This window comes from Mobula birostris, chromosome 16 (genome assembly GCF_030028105.1).
Source record: "Mobula birostris isolate sMobBir1 chromosome 16, sMobBir1.hap1, whole genome shotgun sequence".
NCBI lineage: Eukaryota > Metazoa > Chordata > Chondrichthyes > Myliobatiformes > Myliobatidae > Mobula > Mobula birostris.
Genome location: NC_092385.1, coordinates 3,666,937 through 3,692,283, shown reverse-complemented (window position 1 = coordinate 3,692,283; position 25,347 = coordinate 3,666,937). Strand labels below are relative to the sequence as shown.

The following is a 25,347-nucleotide window of genomic DNA, read 5'->3' as shown; positions in this document are numbered from 1 at the left end:
AACGTCCATTCAGAAAGCAGATGGCTGAGGGGAAGAAGCTGTTCCTGAATCGTTTATAGTGTACCGTCAGGCTTGGTGGTAGAATGAGAAGATGGGGGGCTTTAATGACGGATGCTGCCTTTTTGAAGCATCGCTCCTTGACGATGTCCTGGATGTTGGGGAGACTAAACCCCACGATGGAGCTGACTGAGTTTACAACTTTCTGCAGCTTATTTCGATCCTGAGCAGTGCCCCCCGCTCTCCCCCCCCCAATACCAGACGGTGGTGCAGCCATAAGGAATACTAAAGCTTTGCTTTGCTTGTCTGTCATATGGAGCGTTTGCTATATCAGTGCATTCGCTGATTTTTTTTGTATCTTACGGTGTTGTGTTAGATTCGCGCTCTGCAACTAGGTTTCAAGAACCAATGCTTGCTATTACGTCAGCGGCCGCGAGGGGGAGCGCGCTGTGTTAGTTGCAACAAATTAAAATACAATTTATTATAAAGTTTTGCCTTCAAAGTGGTTAAACGTGACCGGGCTGGATAATGCACCCTGCCTTTTAAATTAAGGCAGCGACTGTAGTAGGTTGTGAGCCGGAGACGGGCTCTAAATTCGCCCTCAAAGTGGCAGCCCCCATTTCTGGGTGCCCGTTGTGCGTGGGGAGCCGGTGTTACTTCGGGGTTTTTTTACCCTGAACGCCGGCCGATTCGCCCCCCGCCCGGTGAATCCGCCGGAAAACAGCCCGGTCTAAAGCCCAGGGTCGCCCCCGGTGAGATCCGAGCCCGGGATCGGGGCAGAAGCCGTGTGAAAGGCAAGGCAAGAAGCACAAGTTGCGGCCGAATCTGGCCCTGACTGTTGGTGTTTCCATTTACGTTCGCTGCGAGCGTTCAAATAAAGTGCAGCAGGCGGATTACACGGCAGGCAGGCACCGAGCAGGCAGGCTGCGGGAGCCCAGCAGGCGGCTGCGATCCTCCCCTGCAATCCAGTCCCAGCGTCTCTGCGTTTGCAATCAAAGCATTCTGTTGTTTGCAATTTGCATCGCCCTGCGTGGATTTTTAAAACTGCAAATGGCTTCAGAGGTGGAATCGTTCCCCGATGCGCCAGTCGAGGAGGAAGCAGAGGAGAAGAAGACTGCGGTGAAGAAGTCGGGCTCGAAGAAGAAGAAGAACCAGCAAGGGAAATACAGCGCGCTGCTGGTGGAGATCGTGCAGAGGCTGGGCGCCCGCAACGGCTCCTCGCTGGCCATGATCTGCAAAGAGGCGAGGAAGGTGCCCTGGTTCGACGACCAGCACGGCCGCATCTACCTGCGCTACGCCCTGCGGGCTCTGGTGCTCAACGGCACCCTGAACCAGGTGAAGGGCAAAGGGGCCAACGGGTCCTTCAAGCTCACGAAGAAAGGGGAGAGCAGGCAGGCGGCCAAGAAGAAGTGGGCGGCCTCGGCCAGCGCCGCCAAGTCCGGCAAGAAGACTAGGAAGCCCCCAAAGACCAAGAGCCACTCGGGGTCCAGCAAAAGTAAGAAGGGCAAATCGCCCAAGAAATCCAAATCCAGGAAGGTTTAAAAAGACCCCCCACCCAACCCAGTATTTGCAATCTTTAAAAAAATGCATCTGACCTTTTTTTCTGTTTTATTTTTGTCGTGCAGACCTGTTGGTTGGGTTTTCATTTGTCAATGTCCTCTCACCGATGGCCGTCCCGGTTAGACCGTGAACGCGGGAAATTTTGATTTTTCTTTGCGATGTTAATCGACATTCCGTTTCAGGATCCTGGCTCGTCGCTTTGCAATTTTTTTTTCATGTCGTTCTTTTCCACGTACACAATTGTTTAATTTTGTAATAATCGTGAGAGCCAGCCTTTTTCTGCAGGAAAAAAATAACGGTATGCTGGGTGTAACGGATTGTTTCATTAAAATGCAGCCCTTCGGGAAACAAATACCCGACAGAAAAGATTATTGCAACTTTTGTGTTATTTACTGACGGGCCATGTTTTTTTGTTAAAAATTAAAATTTTTGTATTAAAAATCGGTGCGGTTTCCGCTCATTTGCTGGTTCCCTCGGCAGTTTTCGCTTGGGTAACGGATTCAGCCAATCAGCGTGCGGGAAGTTGCCATTCTCTCTGGGCGGGAGGGTTGCTCGAGCGCTGATTGGCTGCGGTTAATGCTATTTTTTATTGTTGAATTAAGTTTGTTCCAGCTGTGTTGGGGCATTAAAAACGAGTTTGCAATCAAAAAGGGGCAAATACCAAGGAAGGGAAGACATCGGTTTATCTGTTGCGTTTCTGTAACGCGCGCACACACATTAAAACTAACCCAACCGACCGCGCCACCTCACTCAAAAATATAACATAGAACTAAAAGTGCATTAAGCACTAAAAATATTGATGGGCAGCAAAAGTATAAAATTTTGGCACCTGTGATGCAGGGAAAGTCTTAACATCTTGTTTACCGAAATGGGGGGAGAGGTGGGATCTCATTGAAACCTACCGAATATTGAAACCCCTCGACAGAGTGGATGTGGGGAGGATGTTTCCTATGGCAGGGGAGTCTAGGACCAGAGGGCACAGCCTCAGAGTAGAGGGGTGACCCTTTAGAACAGAGAAGAGGGGAATTTCTTTAGCCAGAGGGTGCTGAATCTGTGGAATTAGTTGCCACAGCCAAGTCATTGGGCGTATTTCAAGCAGAAATTGATAAAATGCCTGATCAGGGCATGAAGGGATACACCCAATAGCATATGATAATTCTCCTGAACCAAAAAAAATTCCTGATCAGGGCATGGAGGGGTACACCCAAAAGCATATGATAATTCTCCTGAGCCAAAAAAAAATCGACCCCTCAGTAATATTAAAATGATTCTTTGGGATCAAACGGAGAAGGCAGTATTTATTGGCCGTTTCCAAAACGATCCATCTTGAGTCTTAAGAGAGACGTGGACCACAAACATATTTGATAAAACAGGGTCTGGAGTCCAACCGAGATCTGACCTGCTGAGTTCATCCAGTGTTTTGTGTGTTGCTCCAAATTTCCAGCAATTGCAGAATCTGGAGTTAAAAGTGCTCCATCTCCTGCAGAAAGCACGGTTGGCTGATAGCGGGCAACGTCCCCAAAGGGTACGACCAGGCCGACTGTCTCCCCGGAAACAGTGGCGCCCCTCGTATGTTTCAAAGCGAGTATTGCAATTTGTTTAAAAAAAAATCGGCTATGTTGCTAATGTAACTGTAAACCTGCAGCCAAAATGGACAACAGCCCTTTAACAAACGACAAACACGAGAAAATCTGCAGAAGCTGGAAATCCAAGGCAACACACAAAATGCCGGAGAACTCAGCAGCGTCAATGGTAAATACCATTTAGGACCTTTAATAAATGTTTCAAAGCCCATTTGGACTCGGTCTTCAGCAAGCGCGGGGATTCAACAGAACAGCATCGGCCCACGATGTTGTACCTTTAATATACTCTTCCCCATCCCTTCCACGTGACCCTCCAGTTTTCTATCAACCGTGTTGTTTATCTAATGTACCTGCCTTCAGCAGCACTGCCGATAGTGCGTTCCCCACACCCGCCTCTGACATTTCTTACCCCCCCCCATACTTTCCTCCAATCTCCTTAAAATCATGCCCTCTTGCGTTAGCCATTTCCGCCCCGGGGTAAAAATTCCCTGGCTGTCCACTCTAGAGGGTGGTAAATTCCGCGGGGGGGGGGGTGGAGGTGTAAACCCTGAGCTCCCTAAAAGTCCCGTGAAAAAAAAAGTCTCATTTCAGTCCCTTTGTCTAAAGAGGAGGTATTTAATCTCGGATATGGAGGCTGTAACAGGTTAGCCGGCTTCCATCATTAAGGACCCCCACCACCCTGGACATGTAACCATATAACAATGGCCTCTTCTCATTGTTACCATCAGCGTGAAGCCTAAAGACTCACACTCGGCAATTCAGGAATGGCTTCCCCTCCGCCATCAGATTTTTGAATGGACAATGAACACTATCTCAGCATTTTTAAACCTCTTTCTGATATATATAATTTATAGTAATTTTATGTATTGCTCCGTACTGCTGAGACCTTTTTGAAACAGGTGAGATTTTGCGAGGGTTGAGAGCGTCATTACAAGAGGATCTGCAAATCCGAGCAACACACACAAAACGCTGGAGGAACTCAGCAGGCCGGGCAGCGTCTGTGGTAAACGGTAACCAGTTGACGTTTCGGGCGGAAACCCTTCATCAGGACTGAAGAGGAAGGTGCGAGGTGCCAGAGTAAGGGATGGGTTTGGGGGATGAGCGCAAGCTGTCAGGCGATAGGTGAGACCAGTTGAGGGGGGAGGTATGTGGATGGGGGAAATGAGGGATGAAGTAAGAAGCCGGGAAAGGTAAAGGACTGGAGAAGAAGGAATCTGCCAGAGCCGGCGACTGGAAGTTGGAGGCTAGGAGGCAGCCCATCCTGGGACTGGCGGGCTATCTGTGTGTATGAAGGGTGGGTGGGTGTTCAGGAAGGTGAGAAGGAGCCTGTTTTATTGTTGTTAATTGTGTTGTTCTGCCGAGCATTGTGGAAGTGCGGTGTTGGCATCAGAATTTGTGGGGCCCCTTGCGGGCTGCCCCCAGCACATCCTTAGGTACGTTTCGATGTTCGTGAGATAGATAAATTAACCAGTATCTGCTCCGCCATGATCCCACTGAATGTTAGAACAGACTGGAGGGGCTGAATGGCCTACTCCCATTGCTCCATTGCCTGGGTGTCAACATCTCTGAGGATCTATCCCGGGCCCAACATATTGATGCAATTACGGAGAAGGTACCGGGCAGTTATATCTCATTAGGAGCTTGAGGAGATTTGCTATGTCACCAAAGACTCGTAGAGAACATTGTGACGGGCTGCAGCACCGTCTGGTACGGAGGGGCCACTGCACAAGATCGTAAAATGCTGCAGGGAGCCCTAATCTCAGGCATCTCCGTCAGGGGCACCAGCCACGAGGACTCAAGGTCCAATCATTAAGGACCCCCATCACCCCGAAACGTCGACTGCGTCCTTTTGCATAGATGCTGCCAGGCCTGCTGAGTTCCTCCAGCATTTTGTGTGTGTTACCCAAGAAACATGCCTTGTTCTCATTGCTCCCAGCGGGGACTCTGATTGCCTCCGGTACCCCGGTATGGGACAGTCCAGTTAGCGGCGGGTCTCACCGCTCAGGTCTGCCACCTGCTGCTGATGTGCGGGCGGTGCAGTGAGGGCGGCCGTCACGGAGTCACCACGAAACACTCTAGGTTGTCCAGATGCCGGACATTCAGAGTAACGCGCACACAATGCCAGGGGAACTCAGCAGGTCAGGCAGCATCTGTGGAAATGAATACAGTCGGTGTTTCAGGTCGAGACCCCTCATCAGGACTGAGAAGGAAGGGGGTAGAGGCCGGAATGAGATGATGTGGGGAGGGAGAACAAGCTGGCAGGTGACAGGTGAGGCAGAAGGGGGGTAGGTGGGGGAGGGGAGGAAGTACAAGCTGGCAGGTGACAGGTGAGGCGGAAGGTGGGGGGGTGGGGGAGGGGAGGAAGTACAAGCTGGCAGGTGACAGGTGAGGCGGAAGGTGGGTGGGTGGGGGAGGGGAGGAAAGGAAGTACAAGCTGGCAGGTGACAGGTGAGACCAGGTGAGACGGAAGGTGGGTGGGTGGGGGAGGGGAGGAAGTACAAGCTGGCAGGTGATAGGTGAGACCAGGTGAGGCGGAAGGTGGGTGGGTGGGTGGGTGAGGGGAGAAAATTCAAGCTGGCAGGTGACAGGTGAGGCGGAAGGTGGGTGGGTGGGGGAGGGGAGGAAGTACAAGCTGGCAGGTGATAGGTGAGACCAGGTGAGGCGGAAGGTGGGTGGGTGGGTGAGGGGAGAAAATTCAAGCTGGCAGGTGACAGGTGAGGCGGAAGGTGGGTGGGTGGGGGAGGGGAGGAAGTACAAGCTGGCAGGTGACAGGTGAGACCAAGTGAGGCGGAAGGTGGGTGGGTGGGGGAGGGGAGGAAGTACAAGCTGGCAGGTGACAGGTGAGACCAGGTGAGGCAGAAGGTGGGTGGGTGGGGGAGGGGAGGAAGTACAAGCTAGCAGGTGTTAGGTGGGAAAGGTAAAAGGCAGAAAAGGCGGAACCTGATACGAGAGGAGGATGAAGCATTGGAGAAAGGGAAGAAGGTGGAGGTGACGGGCAGGTAAGGAGAAGGGATGAGAGGGGAACCAGAATGGAGACTGGAAAAAGAGAGGAGAGTGGGATTTATCGAAGTTGGAGACATCGATGTTCGTGCCATCAGGTTGGAGGCTACCCAGGCGGAATACAAGGTGTTCCTCCTCCAACCTGAGTGTGGCCTCAACGTGGTAGAAGAGGAGGCCGTGGACTGACATGTCAGAATGGGAATGGGAAGCCAAATTGAACTGGTGGCCACCAGGAGATCCTGCATCTCTGCGGCGGACAGAGCGAAGGGTCTCGCCACTGTGGAGGAGGGAGCACCGGATACGGTAGATGATCCTGACGGACTCGCAGGTGAAGTTTCGCCTCACCTGGTTTGGGAGCTGAATGGTGATGAGGGGTGTTGGGGCGGGGGGAGGGGAGGGAAGGATTATCCCGTTTGCAGGGCAAAGTACCAGGAGGGAGATCAGTGGGGAGGGAGTCACGGACAAGGGAGTCACGACGTGGTCTCAGAGGGCGGAGTGCCCCCCCCACATGAGAACTTCCACGTTCCAGAGTTCTCATCTGAATATTTCTGTAGCACCCAATATTTGGCTGATTACTAGAAGACGTAGATTTAAAGTTTAAGAGGTGATGTCCAGGGGAAGTGTTTTAGACAGAGCACTTTGGGAGTCCGGAACGGGCTGCCGGGTTGTGATGTAGGCGTCTGCCCAAAGAGACGGGTTTTGAGGCACCAGTAACCCACCTTTGCCCCTTCTCCACCGGGCTCGGTAGCTGAGCGAGAGCCAGGAGCTGGACGTGATGGCGGAGGCCATTTGAAATGCAAACTTTTGGGAGTATTTACTAGGTAGTGGGAGCTTGTCCCCATGACAACCCCGGCTACGACACCCTTGAGGAACCAGTTTTAACTGTTATCAGTTAATTTCAATTAAAACAAGTGAGTGGAGAGGATGGGTGGCAGGATGGAGATATGTCTCTACCCAAGGAGGTGTAACGTGCTCCTTCCCTCCACTATCCTGTAAGTCACCCTTTGGCAAGGTGTAGCACCTGCTTAGCCCCTGTTCAGGGTCATGTGAAGCCATTGGTGGAGGTAGTGGGTGGTCATATGAGCTGCTGGTGCATATCACAAGTCCTGGTTATGCAACCACTGACGCCAGGCAGACAATCGCTGAGGAGTATTGATAATGGCTGGGGTCACCCCTCTTGTAAAGACTCTGCCCAGAAAAAGGCAATGGCAAACCACTTCTGTAGAGAAATTTGCCAAGGACAGTTGCGGTCATAGGACCATGACTGCCCACGTCATATGGCACGGCACGTAACCATGGTGATGATCCAGCACTGAGGAACCTCTCCATCTGGGAGTGGCCTTTTCTCATTACTACCATCAGGGAGGAGGGACAGGTGCCTGAAGATTACAAGAAGTGCAATCGTTGAGCAACCCACATGGACAGGAAGGCTCACGTCATACAACATGGCCCATAATGATGATGATGACTCTACTGCTGCTACAAAACAACGCATTTCACAACATATGTCAGTGATGATAAACCTGATTCTGATTCAAATGCCTGACTAAAGTAATCCCTTCTGCCTACACAATGTCCATATGCCTCTGTTTCCTGCACTTCAGGTGGCTATCTAAGAACCTCTTGAAGGCTTCCATCATACCAGCTTCAGCTGTGCTCGCCTCACACTTTTCAGAAACAATAATCACATGCCGTGTCTGCTCGTTCAGTCAAGCCATGTGCACCTTGTCATCCTCAGAACTGGTTTATTATCACAGACATATGTCGTGAAATTTTTTTTGTTTTGTAGCAGTACAGTGACAAACATTAAAACATTACTAAAAGTTACAATAAGAAATATGAAGTTAATTAAACAAACAAACATGGTACATGTGTAGAAATCTGCTCTTTGGTCTCAAAAGACTTTTCGAGCAGAAGTCTTTGGTCACATACTAAATCTCCTTAAGCTCATCATAAATTATAGCAGTTGTTGTGTCTTCTTTATGATTCCATCAATATGCTGGGCCCAGGATAGACCCTCTAAGATGCTGACACCAGGAACTTGAAGCCGCTCACCCTTTCCACCACTTGGCCCTCGATGAGGACTGGTGTGTTCCACATTGTTTACAATTGATTCCAAGCTTCTGCAAGTTTAGAAATTTTACTCCTCAAATCTGAAGCCACTCCTTGCTGTATTTTAGACATACTAGGCAGGAAGGAACATGGATAGGAAAGTTTTACAGGGATATTGAGTGCCATTCTGATTGCCAAGATGTTATTAAATCAGAAAGATTGCAGATGTTAATGAGTTCTGGCAGCTCCAGCTATAGGGAGAGATTGGACAGGCTGGGGCAGTTTTCCCTGGACAATAGGTGGCTGAGGTCTGACCCTGTGAAGGTTTATAAAATCGTGAGGGGCATAGATAAGGTGAAAGGTCAATGTCCTCCCAAATTCCCCTTCCTAAAGCCCAGAATCATTTCCTTGGTTTTGCTGACATTGAAATTTGTCCAAATTTTAGGCACCTAGATACTTAGAAAGTGGATGTGTCTGAAACTAGTGGGCAGACGTTTAAGTAGAATCGGAGAGGGGTCCAGGAGGAACTGTGCTCCAGGGTGGTTGGGATCAGTGACGCCAACTGCATGCGGATCTTGGCATTGAAGTGTCTGGACGAGAACTGGAATAGACTACAGGCACAGTGCCCAGTGAATGTGAGTTAGCATGAACCAGGAGACACAAAATGGGCTGAAGGGCCTGTTTGTACTGTATGATTCTAACGAGCTCTCCCCAGAACTTTGAACGAAAGCCACATCACTCCCACCCAGGTGCTTCTTCAGTGACAGTATTGTGCCCATACCACTTCCACTGGCAGCTCGTTGCATACACCCTCTGCCCCTCTCACCCTAAAGGCGTTCTAGCCTGGGATGGCAATGGGGGGACAGGCTCCCACTGCCTATTCAACGCTCCTGATGGTGCACACCTCAAATAGCCTCTGACAACCAAGTCCAGCTCTTGGCCTTCACGTGTGCCTTAGCTACTAAGCCCAGCAGAACCATTTCTACTGACAGGAGAAGGGGCAAAGGCAGGTACTGCTACCTTAACACCAGTCGCTTTGGGCAGAAAGGGCTCGTCAGCTGTCGTTGGCAGCTCATCCAGGAGAAGGAAAACTTTGGTCTCAAACATCCGCTGCCTTGTGGCTATACCCACTCATGGGGGAGACTTCGGGAGTAAACCCCAAGGGAAAAATCCAGAGCTGGAGTCCTTAAAGCAGTCCTACATTGAGTTCAACGCCGACTGGCAACTCCTGTGACGCTGCTGGTGCCAAACTGTATCGACCTCTGCCGTTCTTTTGGGTTCATCAGATGTGTGGAGAGGGAGAGCCTGAGCATGGGTAATGGCTGACTCTATATCGCACTGCCAGACTTGTGTATCTAGACAGTGTGAATGCAACCTCCATGGTCGAGACTGACCAACGGAGGCCTCCATCTCACCTCGGGTTTGGGCTCCCTTCCCCTGGGGAGAAAACTGTGACTGTCCACCTTACCTGTACTCCTCAAAATTTTAAACATTTCTGTCAGACGTTTCCTCAATCTTCAACACCTGGGTGAGATTCCAACACCACACAACGCTCACTTCTTAACCTCCATGTTACACGAGTGAGCCCGTGCTCGAAAACTGCCGCTTTGCAGAGGGCGGGGCGGGGCTCTATCATTGGCCCAACACACGAAACCACTTGGCCCGTTGAGACCCTGCCCGCTCACTGCCATCCCATTCTCTCCCACGCCAAACACTTCACCCCCAATTTGCCCATCCGTCGCCCTGTGCAGGGTCAATGTGCGGTGACTATTCTCCCCATTCCTACACGGCAGAATCAAAACTGTGAAATGTAATTGTTGCAGTATCTAAGCCTGTCTGCAATAGCGACTGAAAACTAAGACCATAAGATATAGGAGCAGAATTAGGGCATTTGGCCCATCGAGTCTGCTCTGTCATTTCATCATGGCTGATCCATTTTCCCTCTCAGCCCCTAGCTCCTGCCTTCTCCCCATATCTCTTCATGCCCTGACCAACCTCTGCATTAAATATACCCTTGGTCTCCACAAGAATTCCACAGATTCACCACTCTCTGGCGAAAGAAATTCCTCATCTCCGTTCTAAAAAGATGTTCCTCTATTCTGTGGCTGTGCGGTTTGATCTTAAACTCACCACATGAAGTATTCTCTCCACATCGCTCTATCTACCTTTTCAACATTCAATAGGTTTCAATGAGATCCCTGCTCATTTTTCTGAACTCAAGTAGAGGGCCAAAGTCATCACACGCTCCTCATCCTGCAGGAACAATCTTTCATTGTAACTGTCGAGAGTCAGTCAGATCGATATTGTAGATTGCTGGTATCAGCTACAACACAACAGGGGACGGGATACGTCTGGTGACCAAACACAGAAAAGTGCCCTTTGACCCACTGAATCCACCCATTTACACTAACATTTCAGTAGGAGTTTGAGGTGATTTGGTGCGTCACGAAAGACACTGGCGGATTCCCACAGATGAACCGCAGAGACCATTCTGACCGGTTGGATTACTGTCAGATATGGAAGGGCCACTGCAAAGGATCACAAGGCTGTGGAGTGTAGACCCACCCAGTTCCATCGGGCCACAGCCCTCCCCGGCACCGACACAGCCCCTCCCCATATCAACAGGCGATGCCACAACCAAGCAGCATCCACCCCTCACCAACTGGGACGTGCCACCTTCTCATTGCTACGGAGGTCCAGCACCTTGAAGACACACAATGTTTTAGGAACAGCTTCTTTCCATTGTGTCAGCAGATTTCCAAACGGACAATGAACCCATGCGCACTACCTCACTATTTTCGCAGAGATGAGTAAATAAAAGTACAGAAGGGACAAGCGGAGCGGCTACCGCTAGGAGCGGACCAGTGCTGAGAGTGGAACTGTCAGGCTTTGGCTCTGGGTAAGTCTCACTTTTTTATTATTGTGTCAGGGGTACGAAGTGTAGTTTAAATGGCCTCTGTTCTTCACGCAGATCTTGGGAAATCCTGGGAGACCCAGTGTATCTCTGGGAACTACATCTGCATGAAGTGAATCCAGCTGCAGCTCCTTGAAGACAGTGTTAGGGGTCTGGAGCAGCAGCTGGACGACCTTCGGCTTGTACGGGAGAGCGAGGAGATAATTGATCAGAGTTACAGGGAAGTAGTCACCCCAAAGCTGCAGGGGGCGAGTAGCTGGGTGACCGTCAGGAGAAGTGGGACGGTGAATAGACAGTTAGCGCAGAACACCGCTGTGGCCACTCCCCTCAATAATAAATATATCGTTTTGGGCACTGTTGTGGGGGATGACCTCCCAGGGGAATGACAGGGAGACCAGGTCACTGGCACTGAGCATGGGTCCATGGTGCAGAGGGGAAAGAGGGAGAAGAGGGGAGCGGTAGTGATAGGGGACTCAATAGCCAGGGGAACAGACAGGAGATTCTGTGGATGTGAATGGGACACGTAGATGGGATGTTTTCTCCCAGGTGAAAGAGTCAGGGACGTCTCGGATCAAATCCACAGCGTTTTGGAGAGGGAGAACAGCTAGATGTCTTGGCATATATTGGTACCACTGACATAGGAATAAAAAGCAAAGAGAATTTAGACAGCTCAGCAGAAAGCTGAGAAGCAGGACCTCCAGGGTAGTAATTTGTGGATTGCTGCCTGTGCCATGTGTTAGTGAGGATAGAAACAGGATGATTTGGCAGATAAATGTGTGGCTGAGAAGCTGGTGCAGGGGGCAGGGCTTCAGGTTCTTGGATCATTGGGATCTCTTCTGGCGGGGGGGGGGGGGGGTGCGGTACGACCTGTTCAAAAGTGACAGGTTGCACCTGGACCCGAGGGGGACAAACATTCTCGTGGGCAGGTTTGTTGGAGCTGCTGGGGAGGGTTTAAACTCATTTGGCAGCAGGGTGGTTACCAAAGTGAGGGAACTCAGGATAGGACAGATGGTTAAAAAAAAAAGCAAAGATAGCGTGCAATCAGACTGTCAGGAAGGACAGGCAGATGACGGGACAAAATTGCAGCCAGCAGGGTGAGTATCAGTGCATTAGGGATGAAGAATCAGAAGGGTAGCAAATACTCAGACTGTGACATCTCACTGCACAGAGTATAAGAAACAAGGTGGGTGATCTTGTTCCACTATTACAGATTGTCGGGTATGATGTCATGGCATCAAATCAGTGGGAAGATGTGACACTGGATTGGAAGATGTTGAATCCTTGTGGGTTGAGTTAAGAAAGTACAAGGGTAAAAGGACCCTGATGGCAGTTATACACAGACCCCCCCCAACAGTGGCTGGGATGTGGACCACAGATTACAGTGGGAAATAGAAAAGGCGTGTCAAAAGGGAAATATGGTTTCACTGAACCATGGCTGAAGGATGGTTGTAGTTGGGAGCTGAATGTCCAAGGTTACACGTTGTATCGGAGGGATAGGAAGGTCGGTAGAGGGGGTGTCGTGGCTCTGCTGGTAAAAAAAATGGCATCAAATCAGTGGGAAGATGTGACACTGGATTGGAAGATGTTGAATCCTTGTGGGTTGAGTTAAGAAAGTACAAGGGTAAAAGGACCCTGATGGCAGTTATACACAGACCCCCCCCAACAGTGGCTGGGATGTGGACCACAGATTACAGTGGGAAATAGAAAAGGCGTGTCAAAAGGGAAATATTATAATAGTCATGAGAGATTTTAACATGCAGGGCAATTGGAAAAGTCAGGTTGGTAATGGATCTCAAGTGTGAATTTTGTTGAATGCCCAAGATGTAGCTTTTTAGAGCAGTTTGTCGTTGAGCCTACTAGGGGATCAGCTACACTGAATTGGGTGTTACGTAATGAACCGGAGGTGATTTGGGAGCTTAAGGTAAAAGAACCCTTACGAGGCACTGATCACAATATGATCGAGTTCAGCTTGAAATTTGACAGGGAGAAAGTGAAGCCTGATGTACCAGTATGTCAGTGGAGTAAAGTTAGTTACTCCATTGAAATACTCCTGAGAGAGGAGTTGTCCAAAGTAAACTGGAAGGCAGCAGAGCAGCAATGGTGTGAGTTTCTGGGAAAAATGAGGAAGGTGCAGGATAGATGTATTCCAAAAACAAAAATACTCAAATGGCAAAATTGTACAATCGTGGCTGACAAGGTAAGTCAAAGCTCATGTAAAAGCAAAAGGGAGGACATACAAAAAAAGCAAAAATTAGTGGGAAGGTAGAGGATTGGGAAGTTTTTACAATTCTACAGAGAGCAATGAAAAGAATGATTTGGAGGGAAAAAAATGAAATATGAAAGCAAGCAAACAAACAATATTAAGGTATATAGAAAAAGCTTTTTCAAGTATACAAAAAATAAGAGACACCAGAGTGGATATAGGACCGCTAAGAAATGAGGCCGGAGAAATAACAACAGGGGCTAAGGAGATGGCAGATGAACTAAATGAATATTTTGCATCAGTCTTCACTGCGAAAGACACTAGCAGTGTGCCAAATATTGAAGGTGTGAGGGAAGAGAAGTGAATGCAGTTACTGTTACAAGGGAGAAGGTGCTCAAAAAGCTCAAAGACCTAAAGGTGCACAAGTCACTTGGACCAGATGAACTGCACCCTAGGGTTCTGAAAGAGGTAGTGGTAGAGATTGTGGTGGCATTAGAAATTATCTTCCAAAAATCATTGGACTCTGGCATGGTGCCAGATGACTGGAAAATTGCAAATGTCACTCCACTCTTTAAGAAAGGTGGAGGCAGCAGAAAGGAAATTATAGACCAGTTAGCCTGACTTCAGTGGTTGGGAAAATGTTGGAGTCAATTGTTAAGGATGAGGTTATGGAGTATTTGGTGATACAGGATAAGATAGTACAAAGTCAACATGGTTTCCTCAAGGGAAAAACCTGCCTGACGAACCTGTTGGAATTCTTTGAGGAGATTATGTTGGATAGATAAAGGGGATGCAGTGAATGTTGTACATTTAGACTTTCAGAAGGCCTTTGACAAGGTGCCACACATGAAGTTGCTTACCAAGTTCAGAGCCCATGGTATTACAGAAAAGTTACTAACATGGTTAGAGCCTTGGCTGATTGGTAGGAGGCAGTGAGCGGGAATAAGAGGATCCTTTTCTGGTTGGCTACCAGTGACTATTGGTGTTCTGCAGGGTTTGGTGTTGGGACCACTTCATTTTATGCTGTATATCAATGATTTAGACGATGGAATAGATGGCTTTGTTGCCAAGTTTGCAGATGATACGAAGATTGGTGGAGGGGTAGGTAGTGTTGAGGAAACAGGTAGGATGCAGAAGGACTTAGATTAGGGGAATGGGCAAGAAAGTGGCAAATGAAATACAATGTTGGAAAATGCATGGGCATACACTTTGGTAGAAGAAATAAATGTGCAGACTGTTTTATAAACAGGCAGAAAATCCAAAAATCTGAAATACAAAGCCACTTGGGAATCCTTGTGTAGAACACGCTGAAGGTTAACCTGCAGGTTGAGTTGGTGGTGAGGAAGGCAAATGCAACGTTAGCACTCATTTCAAGAGGTCTTCTCTTCCTCTTGTTTTACAGTGGTTGGCACCCAGCTTAGTGGTGCATTAACGCCTTCTGCTCCGGAATGTGTAATAGACTTACATTCTAAATCCCTTTACTCTATCTCTAACACACACACACTTTATCTTCCCATCTTTGGCCACTCTAGTACCCTATTCCTGCCTATCCATCATGTCCTATATAAAAAACCCCTGTACCCCTTAAGAAAGCTAAAAATACCCTAACCTGTGCTCTCCCGCCCATGCCCAGCAACCCTTTTACTGTGAATTCCTGCACCCCCAATTCACTTAGATTAATTCTCATCATCTCTCTATAACCCATACTTCCTGCAACTCAGAACTACATGTTCTACTGACTCCTCTTCCTGACATTCCTCACACAATCCTGTCTGGTGTTTCCCTATCATTTTCAATGTTTTGTTTAATGCACAGTGCCCCAGCCTTAACCTAGTCCACACAGTCTCCTCTCTTCTGTATCCACTACCTACCCTAGTACCTGCAACACTCTTTTGTATTTGATATAAACACCTCCCTTTCCCCTCCCTATCCCATCTTTCTTGCCACATTTGGTTGATTCCCCCCCCCCCCCCCAGATTGCACACTTAACCTCTGCTTTACTGATACTAATGTTCATTTCTATATTTTCTTTCTTTAACACCCTCTTTGCCAACTCATCCACCCTTTCATTCCTGGAACCCATAGAAATTTTACCTGACCGCCCTGATTTGCAATTCTTGTGACTGACTGAAGGACATCTTGCCGACTGTTTGAGTGAAAAGACCTTAAACTTGCTAGAACTTATTTCAAGAGGTCTAGAATACAAGAGCAGGGGTGTGATGCTGAGGCTTTATAAGGCACTGGTGAGGTCTCACCTTGAGTATTGTGAACAGTTTTGGGCCCCTCATTTTAGAAAAGATGTGCTGGCATTGGAGAGGGTCCAGAGGAGGTTCACAAGGATGATTCCAGGAATGAAAGGGTTATCATACGAGGAACATTTGATGGCTCTGGGTCTGCACTCGCTGTAATGGGGGGTGGGGTGGGGAGAATCTCATTGAAACCTTTCGAATGTTGAAAAGCTGAGACAGTGGATGTTGAAAGGATGTTTCCCATGGTGGGAGAGTCCAGGACAAGAGGGCACAGCCTCAGGATAGAGGGGCATCCTTTCAAAACAGATGGGGAGAAATTTCCTCAGCCAGAGGGTAGTGAACTTGTTACCACAGGCAGCTGTGGCAGCCGGGTGGTTGGGTGTATTTAAGACAGAGTTTGACAGGCTCTTGATTGGCCAAGGCATCGAAGGTTACAGGGAGGCCGTGGAGTGGCGCTGGGGAGGGGAAAAAAAATCAGCCCTGATTGAGTGGTAGAACAGACTCGATGGGCCAAATGGCCCAATTCTGCTCCCATGTTTTTAGTCCGTTTATTGGGTATTTTGTAATGTAATGTATATTTACTGTACTGCTGCAAAACAAATTTGCCAGTGATAATCAACCTCAGGATGACGATCAGACATACAAGGGGTCAGACAGACGCTTAGGCCCAACTCGTCCCGCCCGATCAAGGTGCCTAACCGAGTCTCACTTCTCCGCGTTTGTACCAAGTCCCGCTAAACCTTTCCCCATCAAACACTAAACCCGTTAAAATGCCCCGATGTGAATCTTTAAAAAAGCGACTGAGTTACAAGTAGATCGATGCTGTTTTGTGAGATTGACAACAGCGTGTGACAACTCCCAGTCACAGGAGTATCGATGTCCCGAGGTGTGAAAGGCGCTACAGCACCACGGAATGTTTCTCCCGCTTTTTGAGTGTCTGACCACCGGTCCGGAACATAATGTAGCAGTGCGAGTCAAACGTTCAATAAATTTATTGTAGTTATTCCCCCACAATAAATAAAAAGTGCCCAATGTCATTAAAGCGCTACATCTAAAGTTGCATTTCATAATCCCCATGTCAACTAAAACAGATAATAAATCAAATGAAACATTGCATTTAAATTCGGAAAAATAGACAAGTTGAACTTTCACATATCGTGTCCTCTCGCTACTCTCGGGGTCACGGCAGGCAGTTTCCCCTGAGAGAAAAATATACAGCCATAAATAATTAACCTTAGCAAAATTATGTGTCCGAGGTACTTTCTGCGACTTGAAACCAAACACCAAGGATAAATAATACACACAATATATAGCGACTTCGTCACGTCGCTACCAAGAACGAGCTTTCTGGCCAAAACTCGTGTATCATTTTCCTTGTATCTGCGACCAATTAGTGGGACTTAACACACGTTCCTCCTTATCCCCCCCCCCACCCCTACAAGAAGAATTTCAGTTGCTCAAAAGTCATTCGCAAAACAATCCGGTTCGCAATGTCTCATTTTTTGGACACCTGCGTTTTCTTCGGGAGCAGCACAGCCTGGATGTTGGGGAGCACGCCTCCCTGCGCGATGGTCACCCCTCCCAGCAGCTTATTGAGCTCCTCGTCATTCCTAATGGCCAGCTGGAGGTGGCGAGGGATGATCCTGGTCTTCTTATTGTCCCGAGCTGCATTACCGGCCAGCTCCAGAATCTCCGCCGACAGGTACTCGAGTACGGCCGCCAGATAGACCGGCGCACCAGCTCCCACTCGCTCGGCGTAGTTGCCTTTCCGTAACAGGCGGTGGACGCGGCCTACTGGGAACTGCAAGCCGGCCCGAGAAGATCGGGACTTGGCTCTAGCCCGTACCTTACCACCGGTCTTACCTCTACCAGACATCCTCCGGTGCAGTTCAATTCGGACTCGCCTTCTCGATACAATGTAACCCAGCAGCTACAATGTACCGAACAAGCGACCGCCCACAGCATTAACCCCACCCCCGCGCGTCCCGGGTATTAATAACCCGTTTTACGTCACAAGCTGCTCACTGCTTGTCACCGGATTGGTCCGCCGGAGGCCAGGTAACTCTCTCATTGGACTTAATTTGGATCCTTCATTTGCATATTGCTGTGCATACACGAACCAAGTCATTGGAGCAGCAAGCTCCAGTCTTTGGATGGGCTTTGAAGGGGTGGGGCTGGCATCTGTTTATCTCGTGTTTCACGACAAACAAAATCTCTCACGATTAACACATTCGGTATCTGCTCAAACAGGAGGAAATCGGCGGATGCTGGAAATTCAAGCAACACACACACAAAATGCTGGTGAACGTAGTAGACCAGGCAGCATCTCTAGGAAGAGGTACAGTTGATGTTTCGGGCTGAAACCCTTCGTCAGGGCTAACTGAAAGAAGAGCTAGTAAGAGATTTGAAAGTGGGAAGGGGAGGGGGAGATCCGAAATGACAGGAAAAGGCAGGCGGAGGAGGGATGGAGCCAAGAGCTGGACAGTTGATTGGCAAGAAGATACGAGGCTGGAGGAGGGAGAGGATCATGTCCCGGGAGGCCTAGGGAGAAAGAAAAGGGGACGGGAGCATCAGAGGAAGATATAGTGAGAGGGACAGAGGGAGAAAAAAGAGAAAGAAGGGGGGAAATAAATAATGGATAGGGTACGAAGGAGAGGTGGGGCATTAACGGAAAGCACCTACCCCACCAGCCTCCTGGTCCAACGTATAACCTTCTGCCACCTCCAACGGGATCCCACCACTAAGCACATCTTTCCCTCCCCCCTCTCTCCCCGCCCCCCCCCCCGCTTTCCGCAGGGATCGCTCCCTACGCGACTCCCTTGTCCATTCGTTCCCGCCCCGCCATCCCTCCCCACTGATCGCCCTCCTGGCACTTATCCTTGTAAGCGGAGCAAGTGCTACACATGCCCTTACACTTCCTCCCTTACCACCATTCAGGGTCCCAGAAAGTCCTACCAGGTGAGGCGACACTTCACCTGTGAGTCGGCTGGGGTGATAAACTGCGTCCGGTGCTCCCGATGTGACCTTCTATATATTGGCGAGACCCGACGCAGACTGGGAGATCGCTTTGCTGAACATCTACGCTCTGTCCGCCAGAGAAAGCAGGATCTCCCAGTGGCCACACATTTTAATTCCACATCCCATTCCCATTTCGATATGTCTATCCACGGCCTCCTCTACTGTAAAGATGAAGCCACACTCAGGTTGGAGGAACAACACCTTATATTCCGTCTGGGTAGCCTCCAACCTGATGGCATGAACATCGACTTCTCTAACTTCCGCTAATGCCCTACCTCCCCCCCCCCGTACCGCATCCGTTATTTATTTATTTATTTCCCCTTTCTTTCTCTCTTTTTTGTCCCTCTCACTATATCTTCCTCTGATGCTCCCCTCCCCTTTTCTTTCTCCCTAGGCCTCCCGGGCCACGATCCTCTCCCTTCTCCAGCCTCGTATCTTCTTGCCAATCACTTGTCCAGTTCTTGGCTTCATCCCTCCCCCTCCTGTCTTCTCCTATCATTTCAGATCTTCCCCTCCCCCTCCCACTTTCAAATCTCTTACTAGCTCTTCTTTCAGTTAGTCCTGACGAAGGGTCTCGGCCTGAAACGTCGACTGTACCTCTTCCTAGAGATGCTGCCTGGCCTGCTGCATTCACCAGCATTTTTTGTGTGTTGCTTGGTATTTGCTTTCGGGTTGAAATCCTGCCAACCCCTCCCCCCCCACCGCCTTTCCGATCCCTTCCTTCTCCATGGTTTCCTCATCTGGGCCGCCTCTGAAAACAATGACTTTCACTTATAAAACCGCCGTAATCAGGAGCGAAAATAAAAGGGAGACTTTGCAAGATGTTAAAGAAGCCCTAGGCAGGAGTGGTCCTTCGGTGGGCAATGTAGAACGAGCTGACTACAAGGACAAAACAATTGCAAATGAGATGGTAAGACATGGGAGCAGAATCAGACCATTCGGCCCATCGAGTCTGGCCCACCATCTATCATGACTGATTTATTATTCCACTCAATCCCATTCTCCTGCCTTCTCCCATAATCTTTGACATCCTGATTAATTAAGAACCTATCAACCTGTATCTTAAATATAAAATGTAGTCTGGTGTACTGACCCCTACCTTGCTGAGGCCCAGTGCCAACTCTCAGTCATCTCCTCTTACTTTACCCTTGAACACGACCCCACTAAGGAACACCAGGCCATTGCCTCCCACACTGTCACCAACTTTATTAACTCTGGGGATCTTCCATCCACTGCCGTCAACCTCATAGTCCTTGCACCCCACATCTCTGGTTTCTACCTCCTACCCGCTTGTCCGGATAGACCCATTGTTTCAGGTTGTTCTGCCCCTCCCCTCCGAACTCATATCTGCATACCTCAACTCTTTCATTCATCCCCCCACCCACCCCAGGTTCAGTCCCTTCCTACCCACATCCGTGACACTTCACACAGTTGGGATCTTTTCAATGGTTTCAGGTTCCCTGGCCCCCACCACCTTATTGTTACTATGGATGTCCAGTCCCCATACACCTCTGTCCTCCACCGGGAAGGCCTCAAAGCTCTCCTTCTTTTTCTGGACACCAGACCCAACCAGTTCCCCTCCACCTGGCGGAACTTGTCCTCACTCTGAATAATTTCTCCTTCAGCTCCTCCCATTTCCTTCAAACTAAAGGGGTAGCCATGGGCACTCACATGGGTCCCAGCTATGCCTGTCTGTATGTTGGCTACGTGGAACAGTCCATGTTCCAAGCCTGCACTTGTGATCATCCCACACTTTTCCTACGTTACATCAACGGCTACATCGGTGCTGCTTCCGGAACCTGTACTGAACTTGAAAACTTCATCCACTTTGCCTCCAACTTCCACCCTGCCCTCAAACTTACCTGGTCCATTTCCAACACCTCCCTCCCCTTTCTAGATCTGTCTCTCTCTCTGGAGACAGCTTACCCACTGATGTCTGTTATAAACCCATAGACTGTCACAGCTACCTGGACGGTACCTCATCCCACCCTGCTACTTGTAAAAACGCCATCCCCTTCTCTCAATTCCTCCGTCTCCGCGGCATCTGCTCTCAAGATGAGGCTTTTCATTCTAGAGCGAAGGAGATGTCCTCCTTTTTCAAAGAAAGGGGCTTCCCTTCCTGCACCATCAACGCTGCCCTTAACCGCATCTCTTCCATTTCATGCACACCTGCCTTCACCCCATCCTCCCACCACCCTACCATAGATAGGGTTCGTCTTGTCCTCATCTACCACCCCACCGAGCTATAACCCTTCGAAACCTTTCCTATCCGTACGTGTCTGAGTGTAGTTTACACATTGTGATTATACCTGCCTCTACCACTTCCCCGGCAGCTCGTTCCATAAACTCACCTCTTCTGCGTGGAAAATTGTCCCTCAGGTCTCTTTTTGGTTACCCTCCCTCCCCCCTCACCTTAAAACTCTGCCCTCAAGTGTTTGGTTCCCTTTCCCTGTGGAAAAGAGTGTGAATTCACCTCATAAATTTCTATGCCTTGTTATAGGAAGGATGTGGAAGGTTTAGAGAGGGTGCAGAGGAGGTTCACCAGGATGCTGCCTGGACTAGAGAGCATGTCTCACGAGGATGCAGAACAACCTCGTACTCAACAGCAGTAAGACCAAGGAATTGATTGTAGACTCCAGGAAGGGGAGATCGAGGGAAAATGCACCAGTCCTCACTGAGGGATCAGCAGTGGAAAGGGTGAGCAGTTTCAAGTTCCTGGGTGTCAACATCTCTGAAGATCTATCATATTGTTGCAATTACAAAGAAGGCACAACATCAGCTATATTTCATTAGGAGTTTGAAGAGACTTGTTAAGTCACCAAAAAACTTGCAAATTTCCACAGACGTACCGTGGAGAGCATTCTAACGGGTCCATCGCCGACTGGTATGGAGGGGCCATTGCACAGGATCGGAAAATATGGCAGGAAGTTGTAAACTCAGTCAGCTCCATCCTGGGCACCAGCCTCCGCAGCATCGAGGATATCTTCAACAGGCGATGGTTCAGGAAAGTGGCATCCCCCTCACCAAGACATGCCCCCTTCTCATTACTACCATCGGGGGGGAGGGTAGAAGAGCCTGAAGACTCACACTCAGTGTTTCAGGAACAGCTTCTTCCCCTGCAATTAGATTTCTGAATGGACAATAAACCCATGTGAAATAACTCCCTGTAATTTTGTTTTCTTTTTACACTACTTATTATATATATATATATATATATATATATATATATATACACACACACACATACATCTTATAATAATTTATATTTTTTATTAATTATTTGCAATGCACTTGCTGCTACAAAACAACAAATTTCATGACATATGCCGGTTTCTGAGGAAAGGTTGAGTGAGCTCGGACTTTTCTCTTTGGAGGGAAGTAGGATGAGAGGTGACTTGATATAGTTGTACAAAATGGTAAGAGACAGAGATAGAGTGGACAGCCAGAGCCTTTTTTCTCCAGGGTGGAAATGCTAATATGAGACGGAGTAACTTTAAAATGATTGAAGGAACGTATAGAGGGAATGTGAGAAATACAGAGCCTCTAAAAACTATTCACCCCCCCTTGGTAGTTTTCAAGTTTTATTGTTTTACAACATTGAATCACAGTGGATTTAATTTGTTTTTTTTTTGACATTGATAAACAGAAAAGTCTTTTGTGTCAAAGTGAAAATAAATTTCTACAAATTGGACTAAATTTATTAAAATTATTAAACAGAATAATTGATTGCATACCTATTCACCCCCTTCAGGTCAGTATTTAGTAGATGCACCTTTGGCAGCAATTACAGCCTTGAGTCTGTGTGGATAGGTCTCTGTATCAGGATACTGACTCACCAGCAGTTGGCTCTTCCAGATACGGGTGTATTTTTACTACAATCAATTGAATCACCTTGACTGCACACAGGTGATCTCCAGTTCACTAATTATGTGACTTCTTAAACCAACTGGCTGCACCAGTGATGATTTGGTGTGTCATATTAAAGGGGGTGAAAACTCATGCAATTTATTATGTGTTTTAAATTTGTGCTTAATTTAGGTCACCTTGTAGAGATCTGTTTTACTTTGACATGAAGGAGTCTTTTTCTATTGATCAGTGTCAAAAAAAACAAATTTGATCTACTGTGATTTGATGTTGTAAAACTAAAACATGAAAACGTCCAAGGGAGGTGAATACCTTTTATTAGCATGTAGGCTTTTCACACAAAAAGTGGTTGGTGTGTGGAACATGAAACGCACTGCCAGTGGTGGTGTCGACACAGATACATTAGGGGCATTCAAGAGACTGTTAGATGGGCACGTGGATGATAGAGAAATGGAGGCTCTGTGGGAGGGAAGGGTTAGATTGATCTTAGAGTAGGTTAAAGGGTCAGAACAACATGGTGGCCTGATGGGGCTGTACTGTGCTGTACTTTCCTATGTTCACTATACTTTTATAAGGTCAAAGTGAAGATGCAGAGTTGTGGAGTGATGGTCTTTAGTACTACAGCTGGGATGTTGTCTGGTCCACAGCCCTCTCAACGGTTTCTTCATATCATTGGAAAGAGTGAAGTCTGTGCACTTGCTCTTGTGATGGTGAGGAACCTCAGACCAAGATGGTGATGAGGTTCTTGTGGAATCAGACTGGTCAATGGTGAGTGCTACTGAGTAATACTCTGACAGGTATGGGGGGGTGCTGCTACTGTACAGGAAGCTACAGAAAGCTGTAAAATTAGTCAGCTCCATCTTGGGTACTAGCCCCTGCTGTATCCAAGACATCTTCAAGGAGCCATGCCTCAGAAAGGCAACGTCCATTATTAAGGACCCCATCACCCAGGCCATGCCCTCCTGTCATTGTTACCATCAGGGAGGAGGTACAGGAGTCTGAAAGCACACACTCAACAATTCAGGAACAGCTTCTCCCCTCTGTTATCTGATTCCTAGATGTTATTTCTGTCTTTGCACTATTTACAATCTATTCAATTACTCTGTAATTGATTCACTTGGTTATTTAGATTATGAGGATGCGCAGTCCTCTTTTATTGTCATTTAGTAATGCATGCATTAAGAAATGATACAATATTCCTCCGGTGTGATATCACAAAAACACAGGACAGACCAAGACCGAAAAACTAACAAAACCACAGAATTATAACATATAGTTACAACAGTGCAACAATACCATAACTTGATGAAGAACAGTCTATAGCACAGTAAAAAGGTTCAAAGTTTCTCAAAAGTCCCACATCTCATACAGACGGAAGAAGGAAGAAAACTCTCCCTGCCATGCCCGACCACAGTCCGACTCTGAGTTGTCCGAAAACTTCGAGCCTCCGATCAGCCCTCCGACACCAAGTACCGAGCACCATCTCTATCCGAATGATTCGACCTCAATCTCGGTCGCCAGCAGCAGGCAAAGCCGGGGATTTTGGGGCCTTCCCTCCGGAAGATCCTCGATCGCACAGTAGCAGCGGCAGTGAACTGGCGTTTTAGATATTTCTCCAGATGTTCCTCTGCTTTTCACGTCTGTCTTCATCAAATCAGAATTGTCCACAGTCCCTATTTAACGGATACGATATCATTTTCACCGGAGGGCTGCGCACACGCGGCGTGCTGCTATCTTCTCCTCCTGCCTTCCTTTCTATATTACCACGTATTGCATTGAGCTGCTGCTGCTAAGTTAACAAATTTCACGACACATCCGGTGATAATAAACCTGATTCTGATTCTGACTGTGGGACTGGAGCTGGCCAGTATCCGGGCCCGGAGCAGGTCGCTGGGCGACATGGACTAGGCCCGGTGCCCAGGTCCTAGAACTGGGTACCTTACGCTGTTTAGACAGCTTAAGTGCTGGCACAGATCGGAGACGAGAGCTGATTTCACTCACTCTCCACAATCTTCACTCCTCTGTCAAGAGCGCGGAGCCTTTCACTGTTCCATTGTTTGGTCCATTTAAACGCCAACCCAGATAACTTTGGTTCAGAATGCTGTTGTTTGCTTCAATTGTTTATATGATTTGTATTTTTTTCTTTCTCCTGTGCATCGAGTGTTGGTCTTTTATTGCTATTTTTCATTATTTTTTTACATTTTAATTGGGTTCCTTTGGGTTTTTGCTTTATGGCTACCTGTGAGTAAGAAAATCTCAGTTTGTACATTGAGAAAGGACCTAGTGCTTTCCCAGTGTGTGTGACAAATAAACTCTTCTCGGGATTCCAGCCGGGTACACCTATCAATTTTAACCAAGGCTCTGACGACAAACTCTGCCATCTCCATCAGTGGTGATCCCTGGGCACGTCTCGTCCGGTGGTATTTATACCCCCGTCGTCCGTCCCTCCTGATTGGTTAGTCCTCAACCAATCAGGTTTCCGGTGTCCCACCTTGTTTACATTTGAATTCTAGTTCTTACTTAGAGCGAGCTCTTTCTCTTCGTTAAAATTCTTTTCCTCCAGTTTTGCTTCAATGGCTTCCTTCAACAGGCAGTCCCAAAAGGCCATTGGGGTGGCACAGTAGTTCTGTGCCGTCGAAGTCAATCCTACAGCCATTGCGAATGCAATGTTCTGCTACTGCCGATTTCTCTGGGTGACCCAAACGGATACACCTCCTGTGTTCCGAGATACGGCATTCCACCATGCATCCTATTTGGCGGATATATGCTGACCCACATTCACAGGGAATCCTGTAAACACCAGCTGTCCTGAGTCCCAGGTCACCTTTCACCTGTATAAGCTGTGATTTGAGCTTTCTTACGGTTTGTGGATGTACGAATCCGATAGTTCTTCAGGATCCTGCAAAT

General features: G+C 48.2%; 2 protein-coding genes and 1 long non-coding RNA gene across 3 annotated transcripts; 2 read left to right on the top strand and 1 right to left on the bottom strand.

The window, feature by feature from the left end:
* Positions 1-888: 888 nt before the first annotated feature.
* h1-10 (H1.10 linker histone) lies at positions 889-2,000 on the top strand. Its single transcript, XM_072280231.1, has one exon. It carries the CDS (start codon positions 1,048-1,050, stop codon positions 1,537-1,539), a length of 492 nt encoding a protein of 163 aa, XP_072136332.1. The 5' UTR covers positions 889-1,047; the 3' UTR covers positions 1,540-2,000.
* A 14,535-nt stretch (positions 2,001-16,535) lies between these two features.
* On the bottom strand, positions 16,536-17,509 carry LOC140210822 (histone H2A-like). Its single transcript, XM_072280088.1, has one exon. It carries the CDS (start codon positions 17,432-17,434, stop codon positions 17,054-17,056), a length of 381 nt encoding a protein of 126 aa, XP_072136189.1. The 5' UTR covers positions 17,435-17,509; the 3' UTR covers positions 16,536-17,053.
* A 1,561-nt stretch (positions 17,510-19,070) lies between these two features.
* LOC140210947 (uncharacterized) lies at positions 19,071-21,736 on the top strand. The gene is made up of 2 exons (XR_011889341.1): positions 19,071-19,486; positions 21,077-21,736. It is a non-coding gene; the product is annotated as an uncharacterized lncRNA (long non-coding RNA).
* Positions 21,737-25,347: the final 3,611 nt, after the last annotated feature.

What these genes read in the sequence shown, in the direction of transcription:
- LOC140210822 (XM_072280088.1), bottom strand. Translation starts at nt 17,434, where the DNA reads ATGTCTGGTAGAGGTAAGACCGGTGGTAAGGTACGGGCTAGAGCCAAG.
- h1-10 (XM_072280231.1), top strand. Translation starts at nt 1,048, where the DNA reads ATGGCTTCAGAGGTGGAATCGTTCCCCGATGCGCCAGTCGAGGAGGAA.